We start from the raw sequence: 22,054 nt of genomic DNA, 5'->3' as shown, positions 1-22,054 counted from the left end.
CTCCTAATTTTTATTAATGAAGAAGGTCATCAACCCTAATCTTACATATATTGCCTTGTAACCTAGGTATAGCATGGTTCCAAGGAGACCCAGACATTCTTAATAAAGTTTAAAAGAATCCTGCTCCAATCAAGGCCTCAGGCTGTACCAGACCCTGAAAAATGAGGAAGAACTTGGCATATTGCTTTAGTTTCATAAAAATAAGTAAATTTCTCCCCTCTCCCATATTCTTCTCTACCTATTATTCACTTCTCTGCACTACTTTACAGCAAAACACCTTGCCTTGCATGATAGTACACATGCAGGACCTACGTTTCTCCCACATCTTGAAGCACCAGAGTCCCTAATACTCTCGTGGCCCCTCTCAACGCTGAGGCAGAAGGTATTGACAGCATCTAACCAAGTCTCCATACTCTTGTTATCGGTCTTCTCTGCAGCATTCAACATTAGCTGAGCACTTCTGTGTTCACTCAAGTCTTTGAGACATCGCTCTCCTGCTCTCCTTTTAACTTTACTATCTTCTTTTCTGTTTTGCTTTTTGAGACAGGGTCTCCTTATGTACCTTTGGAACTCACTATGTAGACCAGGCTGGCCTCAAACACGCAATCCTGCCTCTGTCCTTCCAAGTACTAGGATTAGTAATGTCTATGGCTTCCAAACTGTTCCAGTTGCCTATGGCTGGGTCCTCTATTATCTGATCCTTTATATGGTTTACATGTATGTATGAGTGAGGGTTTATACTTACAATGCTGACAACCTTGGTTGTCGAGTCTTCATTTTTGAAATGGAGTCTTCCTTTTCTCTTTGCTACCTGCCACTGCATAAACCTGGGTAACTGACCCAGGAACTTCAAGGATTCTCCTATCTCACCTAGAAACACTGGGATTATAGAGACATACACCTGTGTTCAGCCTTACATGAGTTCATGGGATCTGAACTCAGGTCCTCATGTTTGTGACTCAAATGCCACGCCCACTGAGCCCCCTGCCCCAGCTTCCCTTACTATGGTTTGATTACCTGCCTGCTTGCTTTCCTCTAGGCAAGTGGCCTCCTACTGTGTCTGGAATTTGGCACATATCCGCTCATTTTAGGGACCTTTGCACTCCTGCCTCCATTGCCTGAAACTTATACCTCAGAGAGGTTTCTGCTCACAAATCCCCTTGGGGTGCTTTCCTCAACAGCCCTACATAACACAGCATGATTTTCACACTCACCAGTCATCCTCTGTCTCATCTGCTCTAGCCTATCTGAGATACCCTATATTATTCATTAACTTTCCCCCAAGTATAAGATCAACAAGAATGGAATTTTCATTTTATTTTCTGCCATGTAGGCACTCAAACAATTGTTGAATAAATAAAGTCAGTGAAGAAATCCCAACTTACAGAGTTGGGATTATATACTCTGAGTGTCAGGGAGACGGAAATCAAAGATGGCTGTGGCCCTCTTATATCCATGTGCAATTATGACTTACAAAGGAAAGCTGTCCCACTGACGTCTATTACAAAATAGCTGGGTTTCCCTGTACTTGCGTGTGTAATGGTTCTATATGAGTTCTGTGATTCAAAGCGCATAGAGATCTGCAGCAAACTACAGATGGCCGATGCGCCACTGTGACAGCGGAAGAAAGGCAGCAACAGGCAACACAGACGTATTTTCTGACATATCAACCCAGCGGAAACAACATTTTTAGAGGAGGAGGAAAGCATAGTATTACACTAACAAGTAAAAAGGAGGATGTGAGTATCACAAGGTCTGTTCTGTCATCTGAAGGAAAATGCTTCAAAGACTGGCTGCACCAACTGGTGAGGATGAGGAGCACAAATGACTGCCCCTAACTGCACATCCCAGGGGCCAGAGGATACATATTTTCAGTCTGTGAGCAACCTGGTCGCTAGGATAACCGCTGGACCCTAGTACAGTAGTATAAAACTGACCCAAGGCAGTCATAAAGCACAGGCATGGAAAGAGACTGGACTTAGCCTAGACGCAAGTGTCCCATCCCAGACAGACAGCCAACATGTGCCTATGCTTCTCAAAGAGCTGTCCCTGTGCCCTCTCTGAAATCCTTCTGAGACTCTAACTTCTAAGAGTGTCTCAGAAGAAAATCAGGCTAAATCCCAATCACAGAAGTTTATTAGAGGGAGAAGGAAGGGGAGGAAATGACTAACTATAGTATGACAAGGTAGAAGTCCTGCAACAGACAGACACGTAGACAATACAGAAGGCCGATAACCAGAAAACATTCGGTGACTCCTATAACACAATGCTATCAAGGGAGACTCTCGAAGTCAGCAACTTTCAAACTCATGATTAACTATAAAATGTCCTTTACCCCACAGTCCAGTAAAAACAAATCCCTCTAACATACTCTCAATACATTCGTTCCTACATTACTTGATAGGCACCCAAACTGATGCTAACCTATGCTAGGCTGTGGGAAATAGCGTCCTAAACTAACAAACAGGACCTTGGGAAGTTAGAAGATACCAGGAAAAGACCGTTCAAGTCTTGTGGTTTAATAGGCTAGAGTATTCTACTCTAACGCATGAGTAGTCCAATGTTTTTGCTTCAGAAACTTGGGGCGGGAGTAGCCAAACTAAAGCACTCTCTAAGTAGTAATTCAGTGATGCATGTAAGATCTCTAGGGTGGCCATGGAAACGAAGACATGGCTGCCACTAACAAGAAGTCAACAGATAAGAGTAAAGTTGAATATAAAAAAAAAAAACCCAAAACAAAAACAAAAACACACAACTCCTTCTTGGAATGGAGGAAAAGAGTTAATAAAACTATATGGAAGGTAGTTGGTTTTCTTCCAAGAAAAGAAATAACTCAGTCTTGGAGGAGAGTTCTGACTTAGAGACTGAACTTTTAAACAAAGACCAGAATTCTAGACTAATAAAGACCAAACTGATTTTGGGGTGGTGGGGGGATAGTGGTGGTGTAATCTCTATTATACAGCCCAAACTCAAAGAGATCCACCTGCCTCTGTCTCCTAGTGCTCAGATTAAATGCATGTGTCGCTATGCCTGGTTCCAATTTGAACTTAAAACACAGAACAGTGGTCTGGCTAGAAGCTAATAAATACATAACTGACATAATATAAACAAGACACAAGAAACTGTTCACTGTCGAGGTCATCATAACAGACAGCAACACCTTCTTCAGAGCCTTTAGTACAGGCCTGAACTAGGATTAAAAAGTACAACTAATTGCCAATTTGTCTTATTTATAAGATTAATAAGCCAATTATTTCAAGAAAAATAATGCTGAATTCTAAGAGAAGCAACATAGGGCATCACGAAAGACAAACATGTTTTTCCCTGTTTCCCTGTTAAAACATGAAACAAAATTTCCAAAGGAAAATAAACACATACCCCAAATGCATACACAGAAAAATGTTTCAACCCTCCTTGTCAAGCTATCTTCACTCTGAAATTTCTCAGGCTCTGACCTGGACTAATTCAAGGGTATTAGCTTTAGAAGGTACAGGTTTCAGGTAAATAGCTTAGCTTGTTAAAATACATACACTGACGGCACTGCTACATTTATTTAAAAAAATCTATTTAATTTAATGTATGTGTATGTTTTACCAGCACGTATACATGTGTACATAAATATACCTAGTACCCTCGGGGGCCAGAAGAGGACACTAGATCCCCTGTAACTGGAGTTACACATAAATGGTTCTGGGTTACCGAATGAGTGCTGTGAGCCCGCTTATGAAGACTGCTCACAACAGGCTTCTGAGGTGGCTCTGGCTTGTGCAAGACCAGTAAGTGTTCTCAACTGCTGGGCGCTCTCTCTAGTCCCAAGCATTTTATTTTAATAAAACACAATGTGATTAAAAACAGTGAAACTGGGGTTGGGGATTTAGCTCAGTGGTAGAGAGCTTGCCTATCAAGCACAAGGCCCTGGGTTCCGTCCCCAGCTCCGAAAAAAAAAGAAAAAAGGAAAAAGGAAAAAAACAAAACAAAACAAAAAAACAGTGAAACTTTTCTGGGAAAGTCTCAGTGGTGAAGCAACTACTTAGCATGTCAAAGTTCTCAGATCCATGTCCTAGTAGTGTGGGGGGGGCGGGGGGCAAAAATTTAACAAGATTTCATATTATGAGGCAGACTATTAGTTAACAAGACCTTACCACCCATACTTGAGGTTAAATACATTTTAATAATGAAGGTACTTATTGGTTGGTAACTTCTTAAAGACATAATAACTATACAGAATATATATATAAATTTGTGCTTACCTCTCCCAATGAGAAATAGTGACGAGGAATTTGAGAATCGGGATAAATATTTTCTAGGTACCAAGAGAAAGGCTTGCACTGTAGTTTATGTCTCAGACCGACTCTTGATGATATATCACCATAATCTACCTTTGTAACACCTGTTGAAAGAAATGACTGATTTCTCAGAATTCTGTTTGGTAGCACGTCTGCGTATATGCTCATTCTCACAAAGCAGCTGACTGGGAAATGGGAGTTATTAAGGGATACATGAACTACAAGTGATATGCTACGGATCCACCTCCCAGAGGAGAAAGCAAAGAGAAGGCATGTATTTTAACTGTTTTCCAAGAAAAAAAAATCATGTGAGAATGTAACACATACTAATTAAACAACAAAAAGCGACACAGGATCAAAAATCTTTAATGTACACTAAGGTAAAAAATTTTCTATAAAGATCTATTTGGTGTAAATATTAAACAGTACAACTATTTCCAGTGAGCTTTCTCTCTCCTAACTCACTGGTCTATGTTCGCACCCATCCGAGCCTGGAGCTACTGTAACTGAACTCCAAGGTAGAACAGCACTACTCTCAGACAGGCCTATTCCTGAGGAAGAGAAAGTAGATAAGCACAAAAGCCCGACTGTTCTGTCGAGAACCCTCTTGAGGAATGCTATGGGCTCTGTGCTGGCTTTACACGAGATGGTTTCACGAAAGCCCTACACAGCAGCAGAGAGCCCGCTTATGAAGACTGCTAACAACACACTGCTGAGGTGGCTCTGTTTCATGGGGAGGTAATATGGCTCAGTTGGGAATATGTCCTGCAATAATACAATCTTGAGCCAGTGAGATGATACAATAGATAAAGATTCTTGCTAACAAAACCTGAAGACATGAGCTCAATCCTTGGCACCCATGTGGTGGCACAAGAATCAACTCCCACAAGTTAAATTTGGAGTTCACACATGGGCTATGGCACAAGTGCCACCCCACTCAGATTAGAAAAATTATATACATACAAAAAGCAAAGTACACTTTTGTGTGTATTATTCAATATACACTAACCTGGAGAAATTATGTAGAAGAAATTCTTGAATTCATCCATCCACACCTCCGCGAGCCGTCTGTTATTCTTGTTGATGATCTGCCCCGTGCCACCCGGGAACGTGTACGGCGTAGCTTTCCGAAACACATGGCCAACGTGGGAGCACGTCACTATTTCCAGAGTCCCTCCACACTGCCAAATCTGAGAAGATCAGGACATGCTTAGTGACTTCCTAACCAAGGCTCCTGTAACACTGCATTTTTCTTTTCAATGGAAAGGGCTTTGGCCTTTATTTATAACCTTGAATGGAAAAAGCTGTAGTTACTGGTAGATTTTCCCTAAAAGGTTTCCAATCACTAAATCTGAATTAAAGAGCAAAGCAGACAGTGTTGGGACATGCAGTTTAAAATTCAGAGCACAAACCTAGCCATGGTGGGCTATGCATTCAATACCAACACTGAGGAAGGAGAGGCAGTGATCTCTGTAAGTTAAGGCCAGCCTGGTCTAACTGTAGAGTTCTAAGCCAGCCAGTGTTACACAGTGAAACTATCTCAAAAGAAACAACAGAGTTCGGGGCTCAGACATTTTGCTCTGGTAAATAGCCAACAGGATCAAGTGCTTTACAAAATTTTGGTCAAAATCAGATTAAAATACAGAATAGATACATTATGAACTAGACACAGAAGAGTGGGATGTATAGTAGCAATTCTCTAAATGCACAGCATCACAAATTCAAACTGCTGAACCACAATCAGCCCTTGTCACCTATTTCAGGAAATGCTCAAACACGTTTGATGCGGCTTGTAATTTAACACTACACTATACACACCCATGAGCATGGAGTATCCAGGCAAATCTTTTTCTATTTCTGCCTCTCCAAACTTGTGCCACTAATGACACAAAACATAAAACAGACAGCACCATGATTTCTCTAACAAGAAAAAGAGAACATCCTACTCTGCTCAACCAGTAAACAAACACATGGAACAAATGGAAAATCAGCAATAGACTTATATTCTTGATTCAATGCAATTATTTTCAAAATATATTTTTGTATCATAAAGAAAAGTATCATACTTGCAATTAACACTCACATTTTGAAGAAAGGCTTGCCTTTGTTAAATGTTCAGTGTCTACCTCCAGGTTTCCCAGGATTAGACTGTACGGAATTAGAGCTAGAGGGCACTTCCCACAAGTTGTCAGACTTCCCTTTACAAGTGGGCAGAGTGTTTGGTAGAAGGGCTTCCTGCTTCCACCACAGCACACTCAGATTTGTCTCTAGTGTATGTGCTGTGTGTTAGAAGCCATTAGCAGCATACATTGTCATCCAACATGCTAACAGTCGTGAATACGAAACGAAAGGTTGAATGAACTGAAGAGTAATTCCAGAATGCTTTACCCTTTTCTTCTTTCTTGTGGTGTCTGTGTACGCAGGTGTTTGTGGTGGTCAGAGGCTAATGCTGGGTGTCTTTAAATCACTCTCTACCTTATTTTGGGGGACAGGCTCTCTCACTGAAACTAGAGTTCACGGACTTAGCTATAGAGTCTACTGTCTCTATGCCCCCCACACTGGAATTATAGCATGCATTAACTGTCATGCCAAGCCTTTAAAAAAATTAAGCAATTTTAATAAATAAATAAATTTTAATTAATTTATTTAGTATGTCAGAGAACAACCTGTAGGAGTCAGTTCTCTCCTTCTGTCAGGACTCAGACTGCAGGAGGTGTCTTTACCCACTGAGCAGATCACATCACCTCAGCAGCTCTATGTCCAGCTTTTTGTAAAGTGGGAGTTACAAGACTGCCCACTTGTAAAGGGAAGTCTGACAGCTTGTGGGAAGTGCCCTCTAGCTCTAATTCCGCACAGTCTAATCCTGTTCAAATCTCCTAGTGTACATGGCAAGCACTTAACTGACTGAGCCATCTCCAAAACTGTTGTCGTCTTTTATTGAAAAATATAAAACCAGTAAGGTAAACAGATTTAATAAGAGAACAATTTTCAAGTAGGTAAGTATTTAACACAATAAAATTGTTTCTAGTTACACATCAAAGCAGCCTCTTTAAATTACAATTGTTTCTATTTAGTTGCTGCCATCTGAATCACTGCCTTAAAATAACAGAAACTGAGAACTGAAGGGTCATGCACAGGCTTAACAGCTAGACTGTTAAAGATAACTGCGTTACTGGCTGAGACTGGTTTTAACAAATCTTCCATAATGTCATCAGACTTGTTACAGGCTGAAGGTTCTGGAGTCAGATTAAATTCACTACATTTTATTTCTTACACAAACAACAAGAATAATGAACACATATTTGTAGTTAAATAAACGATTTTATTTTTTGTCAAAGGGAACTTACCCTAAAGGAAATTTCTAGGTTTTCTCCTCCCCAAATATCCATTCCAGCATCATATGTTCCAATTTCCTGAAAGTAATCTCTGTCTATTGAAAACAGGCCTCCAGCCATTGTAGGTGTTCTGAAATTCAATCATAATACTATGCCATTAATTTTAAGAATTTAAAATTTATAATCAGTATTCTTTTAAAAGTACTATACTTCTACAGTTGTTTACACCTACAGAACAATGCATACTCTTACCCTCTTCTGCAAGTTTATGCCTGTGGGGTTTTCTATGTCAGACATGATCTGTACCTGCGCATTTTCTGTTTAAGCCGTAAGCATGCTTCCTGTCCTTAGCATCTTTCTTGATCCTTACACTCCTTACAATGAATGCATTTCTTATAATCTCCATTTGACCAGGTACTTGGCTCCAAAATCTTAGCAAGTAAAAAGGTAGTTCACTATTTTATTCAACTAGACTTGGGTTAGGGTTAAAAGGCCAAGTTCTAAAGAGTGGCAAATACTACAGAAAACAGCAGGTTAGAGCAGGATGAAACCCAAGAGACCCTTTCCTAGATTTACAAAACTCTTAAAGGAGAGGATGCACAGTACAGAGTAGCATTAGCACACCCCTTCCAAAGGGACTACCATTCTGACCACCCATGCCGACTACCCACGCATGTTTTCTGCAGAAGACAAGTCTAGGTGGCGTAGAGGAAGAAGCATGTAGAATTAAGCAGAGAGTTTACATGAATGGGTAACAGTGGTTTCAGTTAACCATTGGTTTCCATGAAGGATGAATGTGAAGGGGAAGAAACTGACTTGAGCAGGAGAAAATACAAGTTCTTGGCTCCAAAGAGATAAAGCTCCAAAGTTCAGAAGTCACTGACACCCACATTCCAGGCCCCTCTAGGGCAGCAGCAGTGTCTCTCCAATGAGCGCTGTAGTTTACAAAGTTTTCAAATGCCTAACAATCCTTGATCTTGATTTAACACTGAAGTGAACTAAGATCTTCCTTGTACTGGTAAGAACTCAGGCTGAAAAAGAATATGAGTGGAAAAAAAATCTCTTTGACTTCTCAAGAATAGCATTTGAATACAGGGGAGAACAGAGACTCTCAGAATCGTGGTACTGTGTTGCTGCAGGTGGAGGCACCTAGAATATATACTAAGGTATCTGTCTGTGCAGTTAAGTCTCAGGTTATGTCCCTACCAGTGTGCTTTTTATGTATTCCTGAATAAAGCTACATGTGATCAAGTACAGTAATAAAAAAATACACATTAATGGAAATTCTGTTATACCCATTAATTCTCATTATTTTTTTTAGCACCTTTCTTGATTCTTAGTACTGATGGACTTTCTATCTTAGACTCCTTAAATTGAATGTGTTTCTCATAATCCCCATTTAGCATTATGAGGACCAAACTTTTGTAAGCTTAAAAGTCAGTTCGTCCCACCCAGGCGGTGTGTGCTAGTAAAATGCTGCAGCGCAAGGCACAGTTCTGAGCGAGTGTTTAACGTAAGGACACAACTGACTGAGGAGTAGCCTGATTTACACACAGACTGAAGTTTAGAGATCTGTAGTTTTCATGAGGAAAAGAAAGAACATAGGTATGTTAGCACTTATCATGTGTACTAGGAGTTTAAAAATGGAAAAAACTGTTAACTGGAGGGGAAAATCTTTCTTTAAAAAATATATAAAATACGATTCTTGACTACATACAAAGTATACAATTGCTTTGTTTCACAAAGTACACCTTTAACCCCATGATAAAGTGTCACAACTGTCCATCGTATTATAAAGAAAACGTCTGACAAATTACCTGACAGGAAGAGTCCGGTCACCTTTCCTTCTGTCCATTTCTCGTTGGGGAACAGGATACCAACGGAAATTGAGCTTCCAGTTGAATCCACCATAGGTCATATCAGAGCCCGCCATGTACTCAAAAGTGTCATCACTGATCACATCGATGATAGGACACACCACTGTCCTCCTGTGATCATAAAAGCAAATTTAAAACCTTCACCTGTACTTACTTACTGTCACAACTATACAAATAGACATGGTAAAGTTTATTCATGCTAAGATCCATACCGAGCCAGCATCGAAATCATTTCTTGGCCGAGAACCTTCTTTTTACCTTTCTCTTTTACACACACTCTTTACTATCTGCCACAGGGAAATATTATAAAGTATTTCAAAAATTAAATTTTAGTGATACATACTTAATCCTTTTTAGGCAAAAATTTTCTTTATAAACAGCTCTTTGCATTCCTATTCTTCATTTTTGTGTTAGTGGTAAAGGGAGTCCACAATCTGCTTTCAGAAGAACTGTCCAGCACTGCTGTTACTCAATCACTGGCAACACTCACTGCTGCTTTCTAGTCGTGTGATGTAGTTACAGACACATTCTCCCTACAGCTGTAGCACACTGCTATTAACTTTGAAGTCGATTTCTTACATTTTTAATTCAATTATATTTTAAAAATAATAGCTCAGGACAGACACAGACGCAGACACACACACACACACACACACACACACACACACACACACAATTTTGTTTGTTCTTTGAGACAAGGTCTCTCTATATAGTCCTGGTTGTCCAGGACCTTACTACATAGACCAGGCTGAACTCAAACGCAGAGATTCTCTTGCCTCTGTCTCCTGAGTTCTGAGACCAAAGGTACACACCATTACCACCAGATGAAAATTATTATTTTAATTACAAAGGAAACTTTTTTCTTTCTGGTTTATATTTCTCCGTATAGACTGTGTGGTCATATATTCATAATTTTTTTCCAGTTGGTTCTTTTTAAAACTAAAAACAATAACAAATAATAACAGCTTTTTTGAAGGAAAAATGTCCCCAGTACAGCCTTTAGTACATATAGTTTACAGAATGTGATACCATATTACATTTTATTGGTGTTTAAAGCAATCTTTTGGCTTGTGAAATGGCTCAGGGGGTAAAGAAACTTGATCACCAGAGTTCAGTCCTCGGATCTACACTGTAGGAAGAGAAAACTGACTTCCGAAGGTTGTCCCTTGACCTCTCTCCATGAACACCATGATCTTTTTCTCATGTTTCTGAGGCAGTAAGATGTCCCAATAGCTAAAAGTGCTGGACTCATGGTGGAAGGAGAAAACCAATGCCTGCAAGCTGTCCTCTGGCCTTACACACACACACACACACACACACACACACACACACACACACACTTTAAAGATTAAAGTATAGGTCTTCATTTTTTTAATTACAATTATCGTAGCTTCACAGAAACAGTCCATTCTCCTATTCTTTGCATGTCCTGCTTGAACATTGTTCTGGGAGCACCCGCTCCCACAGCAAAGGTGAAGCAGCGAGGTTTCCTCTGATGTGTGTGATCCAGGTCTCAGGCTCACTGGGTAGATTCCAGTGCCTCAGCTTTACTTAGGGATTCCCTGTTAAGACTCACAGCCTCACCATGAGTTGGGATCAGGCTTTGCTCCTGTTACTCTCAACCTTTACATTTATCAAGGGACAAATAATACCCAGAACTCATTGCAGAAACCACAAATACCAGCTGCCTTCAGTGAATGAATAGCTTGCTTGCTTTCACTTTGTGATACATTTTTTTCTTTATGACAACTCAGTAGTGTATTTAAAAAAATATATAGTATCCGTTGGAAACTATTTAGGATATATTATCTACCATACAGCCGAAACTGTAAATTATTTTGTTGTTTTAGTCAATTCCTTATACATCACACACTGCCTTCTCTGTACAGGTCCAGGATCATGTTTCTAAAGTTTATTTATTATCTTTATGCAAGTATTTCCTTAAACCTTTTACTTACAGAAAAGTATTTAGAGAGTCTATTCTTTTGATTCTTGAGGGCAATGGTTTCTTTCTTTCAACTGTTGGGTGTCCTCTGGTCCAATGCTGGTTTTGTGTCTCTGAGAACAGATAGCTGTATGCCACCATTTGCTAACAAACAGGATAAATGAGGTGGCCTTACCCCCTCCACTCTCCACTGGGCTAGTAAAAGTCTCCTCTGTAAAACCTAAACCTTAAAGTTGATGTAACAGCTTCAAGGTCAAATTGCCATAGCAAATAGAGATTTAACTAATAACAGGGGTCAGGCAGACTGACGTTAGTTCTTTCATGATCCTTAGGAACTGAGACAGAATCAGACAATTCTTTGCAAAGTGTGCCACATGAAGGCTGACAACCACTGATGTGCTGCAGCACTGCTCACTCTATATAAATAGCATTACAAAGTTGTTCCACACACGACTGAGTATTACAGGACCCAATGTGCCTCTTTCAGCCTTGTGCTACAAGATGAGATCTACAGTCCCTCCTGGGAAGACATCAACAAAGATGAGATAATCTGCCTGCCCCAGTGGTCTCCTTTGAAAGCAGGGACAAGAACACTTTCCCTGAGTTCACTGTCTACCTGTCCAGACCTACTCAACAGAGCACAGAGTAATTATTCTACAACATGATACCTAATCCATCCCCATTAGGACAGTTTGCAAACGTGTTACCTGCCAGACTTTAAGAATATGGTCTTGTCTGTGTTTGTTTGGAGCACTCTTGGAGGCGTTTTAAAGGCAACTTGAAAGGATGGTATTTTTGTACTTATTTAAAAACAGAAATTTGCAATGTTCCACACAGTTTAAGATAAAAGTACTAAGAATGACTCCACAAATTCCAGAAAATTACCTGTCATGTTTGATCCGGGCTAACAGAGGCTCCAGCCACCCTACTGTGCACTCGCAGTGAGCATCTAAGAAGGTGATCACTTGGCCTTTGGACACAGCAGCTCCTTTTAATCTAGCTCTGATCAACCCAGAACGTTGTTCCATTCGAATTACATGAACTGGCACTTTAAGCTTTTTCACATAACTCTCTAGAGGTCTTTTCAAAAAGTCTGAAAATATAACAGAACAAATGAAATGAAAAGGCATGAACCAGCATCACCCAAATGTAAAGCAAGTTTGATCTGCAGAGCTCCTTCGACATACACATACTGACAGAGCACTAGGTGAGGCTCCTTGTCCCATCACCACTGTCTCGAAAGGAAGCTAATTTTACGAAGGTGCGAACTAGCTGCCTCTAAGTTGCCACCTCAACGCCAACACAGTATCTACGGCTCAATTATCGCCCAGGACAGGCACGTCAGGATAGATGCCTCATCTATCAGGATTCACAACTCTCTTCCTAATCATGCTAAAGAATCTGCAACAGAACCAAAGTAGCTGAGCCAGGCACCGCAGTGCACACTTGTAATCCCAATATCTGGAAGGCAGGAGCAGCAGGATTTTGAGTTTGAGGCCAGTGTAAGGCTACACAGGAAATTTTAAGATCCTATCTCAAAAATTAAAATGCCAATACCCCCAAACACAGACACACAGACACACAGACACACACACACTCTCTCTCTCTCTCTCTCACACACACACATACTCTCTCTCTCCCTCCCTCCCTTGCACAGACACACGCATATGTACATGAAAGAAAAGGAAAAAAAATTCAATCTAGAGAGCAGAGAAAAGAACTACTATGTCACAACTATTCCTTTTTAAAATTGTGAAATTTCTTCCAAGACAGAAACAAAGTGTCTCACTGATCATCATAGTTTCTGACTAAAGACTTAGCAGAAGGCAAAAAGTAAAAATCTGGTAAGAGAAATGCTAGACAGGAACTGAAAGGTAAAGAAAGATCCTTGTCAGACAAGTGTGAATTACAAACTGTTGATAGGACCATGTCTGTCTCACCAACGTGAGTTATTAGTACGTATAACCTATCTAGGTGTAACAGGGCCCCAGACCTTAGTATGCCCGATATTAGCACAACTGACTCCATGGTGGAGGCGCCATTCAGGACCATCTGAGCAACATTAGCTAGAACACTATGAAAAACCAGATGGCCAGGCCAAGCCAGCTTTGGTCACAATGCTGTGCCGCAACCCAAACAGAAGAGTCTTTCTCCAGAGACTATGAATAGGATGTTTTGAAACTCTGGTGAGAACTGTGTTCCCAGGTGTGCTGGGGGATGGGGCTGGGTGGAGTGGGGGTAGGGTGAGGCCATGGCAGTCTCTGTGATTGTACAGGTCTCAGAAGGTCAAAAAAAGCTTCTAGAAATAAGTTACTGAGCACTGAGGGTGATTAGATGGTAACCAAGTTGGGAAGATAGTGGAGAACATTTCCTAGAGAACAGTATTCCGGGCATGGGAACACAGGGGAAGAGCCTAGGCAGCAGCAAAGAGGATGGCGCGTTGAAGAAAATCAAGGGAAACTGTGGGCGTATGGGAATACGGAGCAGTGTATGGCTCATATGACTAGAGTAGGGCTAGGTCATCCTTGTCTTAGAGCACTGCACACATCACACTTTTGTCTTCTAAATCTTATTTACTTTTATTTTATGTATATTGAGTACTTAAGGAGGTCAGAGGAGAGTCCTGAATTGCAGGATAGAATTACAAACGGTGGTGAGCATCCACGTGGGCATTCTTCCAGGTCCTCCAGAAGAACAGCTACTGCACCTAACTGCTGAGCCCTACTGTTCCATGGAGAACAGACGGGGAAAGTGAACGCTAATACAGACAGGCAGGACTGGTTGGTCTAGAGTCCAGGTGAGAAATATTGTGTCTAGAACAGGGAAAAGCAAACGCACAGAGTTACAGAAAAGTAAAAAGTTTGCTCTGGTTACTGAGACCCAAAATTATCCTCTAGACAGTGATGCCAAATAAAACTCCATTCGGTAACTCTGGATGATACCTGCATTCACTCTTAACTGCAGAATGCAGTAACTGGTGGCTTCCAGATGCCAGAAACAGTGAAAAGGATTCTCAAGACTTTCCGGGCAGGAAGATAAAGGAGACCCAGACCCTAATCAGGGAAGCTGGGGTAGCACTCAAGAGACCCCACCAGTAACAACGAGCCTCAGTTCAGCATCAAAGTAGGAATTTGCCACGGGAGTTTCCATACACATGAGAGTGCTAAGAAAGGCCCACATTAGGAAAGGGGGAGAGAGAACTGCTAAGTGTGAGTTTACGTTGCTTCAGAGCTGTGGGTATGTCCACATTTCTAACGCAACCGCATTCTACAAAACATCCTATTCTACAGCCTTCTTGGGCCCTCACAGAATAAGAACACCTTCAAGGGTGAGGACAAAAAAACCTTATTCTGTCTGGGAAAAGTATCACTGCACACATAAGTAAACCGAGCACAAGTTATTGGGAAGATCAATGTCTTCCCACACAGTCACACGCTGCAGAATGGCATTTCAGTCCATGGCAGAGAACATATATGGTACTGCTTAGTGACATCAAAGCCATCTTAATTTGTGTTAATTATACTGTGATATGTACAATGACAAAAATTCTCTAATGATTAAATTTCTCAGAACTGTCCATATCATTATGCATATCATTATACTAGCCCTTAACTTAATTTTCTCAAAGAACTGGCTCCTAACTAAAAATTATCAACATATGGTTTACATCCATTGTCATCAGTTCTTCTATTTTGGCATTTTAAAAAGCTTCATTTTATCACTTTATTATTATTATTAATAACATATGGGATGCGGATGTGAGTGCAGACACACAGACACCACAGCAGACACATGAGGTTGAGGTACCCCTCTCAAGAGTGAGTTCTCATCTGGGGATGTGGGCCAGTGGCAGAGCATTTGCCCAGCATGCACAAGGCCCTGTGTTCTAATTACAGAGACTCAGTCTTCTTCTACTGACGGTTCCTGAGACTGAATTCAAGCACTCGCCTGGCCAGGCAACAGTTAAGTGTGGTGAAGTGCAAACTTACAGTTCTTCACAAAGTTATGTCAAATGATAGCTTGCTGGAACACACAGGTGAAAGCATGTCTTGCTAAAGCAAACATGTGAAAGGCTGTTTTGATATAGCAAACACCTGAAAGGGGCTTGATGACGGAGTCTAACTATGAGCTCACAGACACTCACAGTGGGAGACGGGCACTGAGCATAGGTTTGGTTTGCTCCGCCTCATTACTTTTTGCTAAAGACACACATGTATTGGTTCACTTTACATAGACCTGTTGAGTTCAACTTGTGGCAACGCTGCCATTGACAGAAACTCACCCAAGAACTGTTTGTGAGGTTCCTGTAGCAGCTTGCCGCTTCAGTGGCCTCTCCTCAGGCTGGCTGGTAAGCCTGCTTTCCTCAGAATTGAACTATGGCTGCCTGGTGTCTGCTTGCTGAAAGGACTGGTGTGTAGCTGCTGGTTCGTGCCTGGGGTCTGCCTGCCTAGAGGACTGGTAAGCAGCTGCTGAGTCATATTTGATGTTTGCTACAGGACTGAACTGCTGCCAAAGAACATGGAGCTGCCCCCAAAGACCTGTCGCTAAACAGATCCATAGCCTAGAAACTTCTCTCTTCCACTATCTCTGCTGGGTGTGGGCGAGAGGAGAGGTTGAACCCTTATTAAAAGGTTACAAGAAATTATGCCTACAGTGTGGTCTACTTAATTAGTAATAGCTCTCAGTTTGACATTTAATTATATACTGCATATTTAAATATCATCTGTGCTTACAAATTATTTGTTTGATTAAAGAGGTAAGATGAGGACACTTGAAAACTCCTATTTTTCACTTGCACTTGTATAAGCTGGCAAAATAATAAGATTTAAATTATTATTAAAACATAAACTATTTCCAATAACTAATATGGTATGTTTAAGTAGAACTACTTTTAAATTATAGTATGGCACAGTGGAAAGGGCACAATATTCACCTGTAACTATCTCAGCAAATGCAATGGGATAACAGGGGAAAAGGCTGATTCTATCCAAGAGGTGAAAATGATGGGCCAAGAAGCTTAATGTTCATTGGGAAAGCTATGAGGATCTGGAGAGACAGTTCAGGGCTTAAGAGAGCACTTGCTGCTCTTCTGAGGGTCCAAGTTCAGTTTCTGAACCCACACTGGGAGAGTAAGGACTGCCCATACCTCTCGCTCCAGGGGATCTGATGCCCTCTTCTGGACACCTAACTCACACGCACAAGTCAGTACAGACATAATTAAATAATAAAATAAAAAATACATAGAAAGGAATGAAGAGCAATGAGAATCTATTTCCTGTAGTTCTTACCAAATCTTTCCCATGTAAACAGAGAAATACTAGCACAACACATGACACCACTGCGTGCTAAATAGATAGGTGGGAAGAAAGACAATCGGGACATACCGGGTTCTGACTTTAACAAGTTCCATCTTTTCTACAGTGTTCACAACGTGAAATCTCCGAGGATTCAGAATCAACAGCTGTGCTCCAAGTTACTTTTCCATTAGTGTAGCTTTTCCTCAGAGTGTCTCATGAAACAGATTAGGATATTCTAAATCTATAAAAACCCTGATATTCTCAGAAGGGTATCGAAGCAAGAGATGTGACAGGCATTTGTGAGAAAAACGCCAGCGTACACACCACATTCTAATCGTGCTTAATTATTTTATGCACCTAACTACAGATCATTCCTGAAATTTAGAAAAAAAGGAAACAGGCAGAATCCAGAGAACTCCAGTCTGAACTCCATTTTGCTGTCAAAAGTTCTTCCTGCCACTAAGAACTAAATTTCTCCCCTCATGATCAGAAATGCAGCTTTCCATGGAGAAAACTCTAACTAAATTGTGTGGGTTTTTCCTGTTCAGCATCAATACCACATTTTAAAGCATTGTTTCTTTTTCCACTCAGACTAGGATGCAGCACAACACTAAATCATACTTTTATGATTCGCAATGTACACTTCCCTGAGTGAGTTTAAATGGCAAGAATTTTTAGATAACTTGTAAGTTTACGTACAATTATTATTAGGATAAAGTTACAGCAATAGTTTGCAAGCTGTTAGTGGTCAAAGTCTGACATCACTGGCATTACACACAAGGCAGGACTTACCTCTTTCGCTGGCATCGTCTACAAGAACAATCTCTTCTATCATGTGTCTTGGTGAGCGGTTAATGACACTGTGGACTGTTCGCAGGAGGGTGCTCCATGCCTCATTGTGAAAGACAATCACCACGCTTGTCGTAGGAAGGCTATCTGGGTACACTTTTGTTTTACACCTAGAGACAAAGCAAATGCCTTTATAAAGATGACCTTAAAACACTACAGTAAATGACTCTGTACTGGGAATATCAACAAAACAACAGAAAGTCTGTGCTAATGGTGAGGCTGTAAGTGGTTTTCCATTTAAGTTCTGATTAATGTTGCATGCATAATAAGTAAGACTAATATAGAGTAATAGAGTTAAATAAAAATTATCTTAAAGGTATTACCTATATTCTTAAAATAAGTTCTCCTGGTACAGACTTTTGGTTTGATTCATTTTATTTACTTATTTGTCGTTTTTTCATGTTTGCTTGTTTTTTGAAACAGGGTCTCACTATACAGCCTTAGCTGGCCTGGGACCTGATATACAGACCAAGATCTCCCGGAACTCTCAGAGATCTTCCCAGAACTGGGAGCTAAAGGTGTTTATCACATGTGGCTAGGTTAATTCATTTTAATGAAGAATGAAATAAAGCTCAAACTGCACCCAAGACCAATTGGCTTTCCAAAAAAAGATGCCTTTACTAAGTGCCTCCTGTGTATCATGTTTTTAATCTTGGTAGTCACTCTGTAAAGCAGACACTTGGAGCCACCAGTCTCAAGTGAATGAGGTCCCAAGGTTACTATAAAACGGAGAGACAACCCTAAATCCCTCTGCTTTCCTGTCTCAGCACATGAGTTATCCCTCTCACATGTACTCCAGCCATGGTGGACTCTGATGGGGAACCTTTGCCATGCTGTAGACTTTGAACCTTCAAAAACGCTAAAGTAAATAAACCTCGTAACCAGCCTTGGTGGTGGTGGTGGTGGTGGTGGTATTATTATTATTATTATCGTCATTATTGATAAAGGACTAATACAATTAATACAATCTGTGTGTGTCTACTATGCACATCTGCAATGTGTACAAGGAGAACTGAGAACTAAGGGTGAGCAAAAAGCCATGTTTGTAACTGAGCAGCATCTACTACAGGTCCCAGGGAAGCATCGAATTCCATTATGCCAACCCCAGTGGTAGATTGGGACTATCATATATAAGTTGGTCCAAAAGACCAAACCAGAGCTAATGGTGAACCAGCTGTACCTGAGAAATATGAATGCTCAATCGAAACAGTACTGTACAGCTATGAACAAGTCTAAGTCAGTTTACCCTGCCCATTACAGCGTACTCAGATGCTGTGCTATGTGAACAGAAACAAAATGTACAGCTCCAAAGCACCAGCTGGAAGCTGAGATTTGTATCCGCTCAGACTGTGCCCAGGAGAGGAGGGAATAGAATAAAAACTCTATTAAACAGAAAGCTAGAAGAAGTCAGACTTCATGAAAACTTCGCTCTGACCAACCTTGTCCTAGTTGTGCATCTGCCCTTGGGTTATTCAATGTAGCTCACAAAATCCAAGGGCAGGACGGTCTCCATTTAAATTAAGTACAACCCTCACGAGGGCTCTCCTCACACTCGAGCTGCCGTTCAGCTTTCCTAGACAACTCCTTCAAACTCTAACACCTCAGATTTCTAAAACTACCCTTGCCCTCCTCATTTACAACTTTGTTTCCAACTTCACAAGAGAAATAAAAAGCTTCCAGAAGAGAATTTCTATAATGCCACCAACAGCATCCCATCAGTGTTTAGACCATAGAACCTGCTTTTCACTCTGTAGAGGGCTTCCATGATCTACTCTTGTCTCCACAGCTTCTCACCTACTCATGTCCAGAACCTTTGCCTTTTACACTGTTTACAACTGTGTCCCTCTCAGCTGGGTCATGTCCATCAAGTGTTGCCCTCTCCTCCCCACAGGCCTCACCTCAGCACACCTGCCTTATCTCACGTGCACTGCTATCCAGGGCTTCCCATCTCACTCAACCCCAAGGTGACTCTACCATGGAATACGGCACAGTGCACAAAACAAATCTGCTGCGCTCAATTCCCGGAACTGCCAAAACAAAGCAAACACACTCAGTATCTGTGAGCAGAATGCACTGGCAGAGAGCAATGACCACCTAACTGCTACTAAGTGAGAAGAGCACTCACCGTCCCACCAACCGCTCTGCTACCATCTCATTTGTCCTTGAAGAAAAGCTACGGTGACCCTACAGGAGCTTTCCTTGGTTTGTTCTGTCTTGTTCACAGACAGTACTCTCTGTATTATACAGTTATTGCTATTATGTTGGTATAGACATGTGACTTTTGCTCATTTCTACTACTATAAAGTATCCCATCCTATTTACTGTTGTTGTTGAAGACAGGGTCTCACTGTGTAACCCTGACTGGCTTTGAACTCACTCTGTAGTCCAGGATGGCCTTGAACTCACAGATCCTTTTGCCTCTGCTTCCTGAATGCTGTCATTAAAGGCAAGCACCACCATGACAGACCTTCTATTTCACTAATAGAAGTTCGAGATTTTAATTTTTGGATTTCTATTTAGATTTTAAATATGTGTATATGTGTGCATATATGTGTGTGTATATAATACATTATATACAACTATTGTGTGTATATAATATAGACGTAGAACTATTACATGCGTGTAATATATATATGTGCAACTACTTTGTGTGTGTGTGTATGTGTGTGTATTCCTAAGATATCTATTGAACTGTGAAGGATATAAATGCTAATTTTAGCATAAATGGCCACATTTTCAATATGGCTATACCAAATTACTTTCCAGTAGTATATGAGAGTATCAAATGATTTGCCACTGAGTTGGTTTTTAAAATCATTATTTACAAGTTGGAGTAACTTGTCATATCCTCAGTTATTTGAATAATTCCTTCTGTGAAATGATACTCAAATCTCTCACCCCAGCCACCCTACAACAAGGTTTCTCTGGGTAGCCTTGACTGGCTTAGAACCCATTTTGTAGACCAAGTTGGCCTTGAACTCAAGAGATCTGCCTGCCTTCACCTGGCTCAAATCTCACATCTTTTTACTAGGTTATTTTTCTTATTGATATGTAGGAACTGTACTTCTGGATTTGAGCACTTTACTAGCTATAAATTCCACAAACAGTCTCCTTAGCAATAACTTGATTTAATATACCCCCTTATTCAATAAACAGAAACTCTTTAAGGGGGTTGGTTGTCCTAATCAATAGTAGGGCACTTGGCCTAGCATGAACACATCCTTAGGTTTGGTCCCTATCTCATCTCTAATTGTACTCTTATACATAAAATGAATCTTTAAAAAAATCTTTTCGAAGGTTAAAGAGGTATCACATGCAATCATTCACGGCTCTGCCTTTGTATTTATATTTATCATACACAGAATACGAACTGTTTTCTATGCTGGAAGCAAAAGTACAATTTCTCTTTTGTCCTTAATTACAAGAGATTTACTCAAAGGTATCTGTTGCTTAAAAGATCATCCTTTCAGGGTTACACAGTGATCTGCAGTCATCAATGAAATGTTCATGTATGAATGGGATGTGAGATAAACTCTCTATTTTGTTCCACTGATCTATGTTATTCTTATAAAAAACTTTATGATATCTTGATTACTACAGCTTTTAGAGAAATCTTGATAATTTTACAATAATCCCTGGCTCTTTGTATTTCCAGTGAAACAAGCAATAATCAGCTAATCAAATTATACAACACACACACACACATACACACTTGTTATGTTCTAATAATATCTAAAGAGATATTTTAAAGTATCTTCTAGATTCTGCCTAACCAGCACGTGCCAACCATCTGCCTCGTTGATGGATAGGATTGGATGGATTATAATCGTAAGGATTATAATCCTCTACTGTGACCATCTGAGGACGGGAGGCTGAGAAGAAGGCTGAGGCAGAGTCTATGCATCTCTCTCCAGGCTTTCTCAACCTCACAACCCTCCTGCCTCAGGCTCCTGAGGGCTGGGCGTACAGCACACCTGGCAGACCTCCGGTGACACTGAACAGAGTAATGACATAAGCACTCTGCATGCCCCTCATCTTTCGGGCAAAGTTCAACAGCTATTTGTTGTAGCGGTTTGCCTGCTGCTCTGTTCCGATACCCTACTGATCAGATTAAAAAAGTGCCCTTCGAAGTTCCTAAGGATATTAGGACAGCAATAAATTTTAAAAAATATTTTCTTGTATTTAAAGAAATATTCATATCAACACATCCTTTTTCGGTCCCTGTAGTGAATTTCAATGACTTTAAAATGGCTCAATCATCACTCTATGAATAGCAGTTTGGCTTGATGAATGAATTTACATACTGTTAGGTTCAATTAACTTTTCACTTGTAAGGCTAACACTCCTGGTTAGTATGCTGCCATCTAATTTTACTGACCACTCTGACTTCATGATGGACACTGGTATGTTCCTTCTTTTTCTAGTAAAAGCTTAGCTTTGTTTCTTCCTTAGATATACATAAAAT

At 40.6% G+C, this 22,054-nt stretch overlaps 1 protein-coding gene across 5 annotated transcripts in view; it reads right to left on the bottom strand.

The window, feature by feature from the left end:
* The window catches only part of Galnt1 (polypeptide N-acetylgalactosaminyltransferase 1), an 80,008-nt gene that overhangs the window by 9,464 nt on the left and 48,490 nt on the right, over window positions 1-22,054 (bottom strand). For all 5 annotated transcript variants that reach the window (XM_087593538.1, XM_087593537.1, XM_087593540.1 and 2 more), the window contains 6 exons: window positions 17,533-17,699; window positions 12,329-12,536; window positions 9,439-9,609; window positions 7,634-7,751; window positions 5,296-5,476; window positions 4,251-4,390 (listed from right to left, as the gene is read on the bottom strand). In XM_087593538.1, the coding sequence (XP_087449664.1) occupies window positions 4,251-4,390; window positions 5,296-5,476; window positions 7,634-7,751; window positions 9,439-9,609; window positions 12,329-12,536; window positions 17,533-17,699 (985 nt within the window). The remainder of the gene's footprint in view (window positions 1-4,250; window positions 4,391-5,295; window positions 5,477-7,633; window positions 7,752-9,438; window positions 9,610-12,328; window positions 12,537-17,532; window positions 17,700-22,054) is intronic.

Source organism: Rattus norvegicus, chromosome 18 (assembly GCF_021556685.1).
Source record: "Rattus norvegicus strain SHRSP/BbbUtx chromosome 18, alternate assembly SHRSP_T2T, whole genome shotgun sequence".
Classification (NCBI taxonomy): Eukaryota; Metazoa; Chordata; class Mammalia; order Rodentia; family Muridae; genus Rattus; species Rattus norvegicus.
The sequence above is the reverse complement of the archived record's forward strand: the minus strand, read 5'-3'. Positions and strand labels throughout refer to the sequence as shown.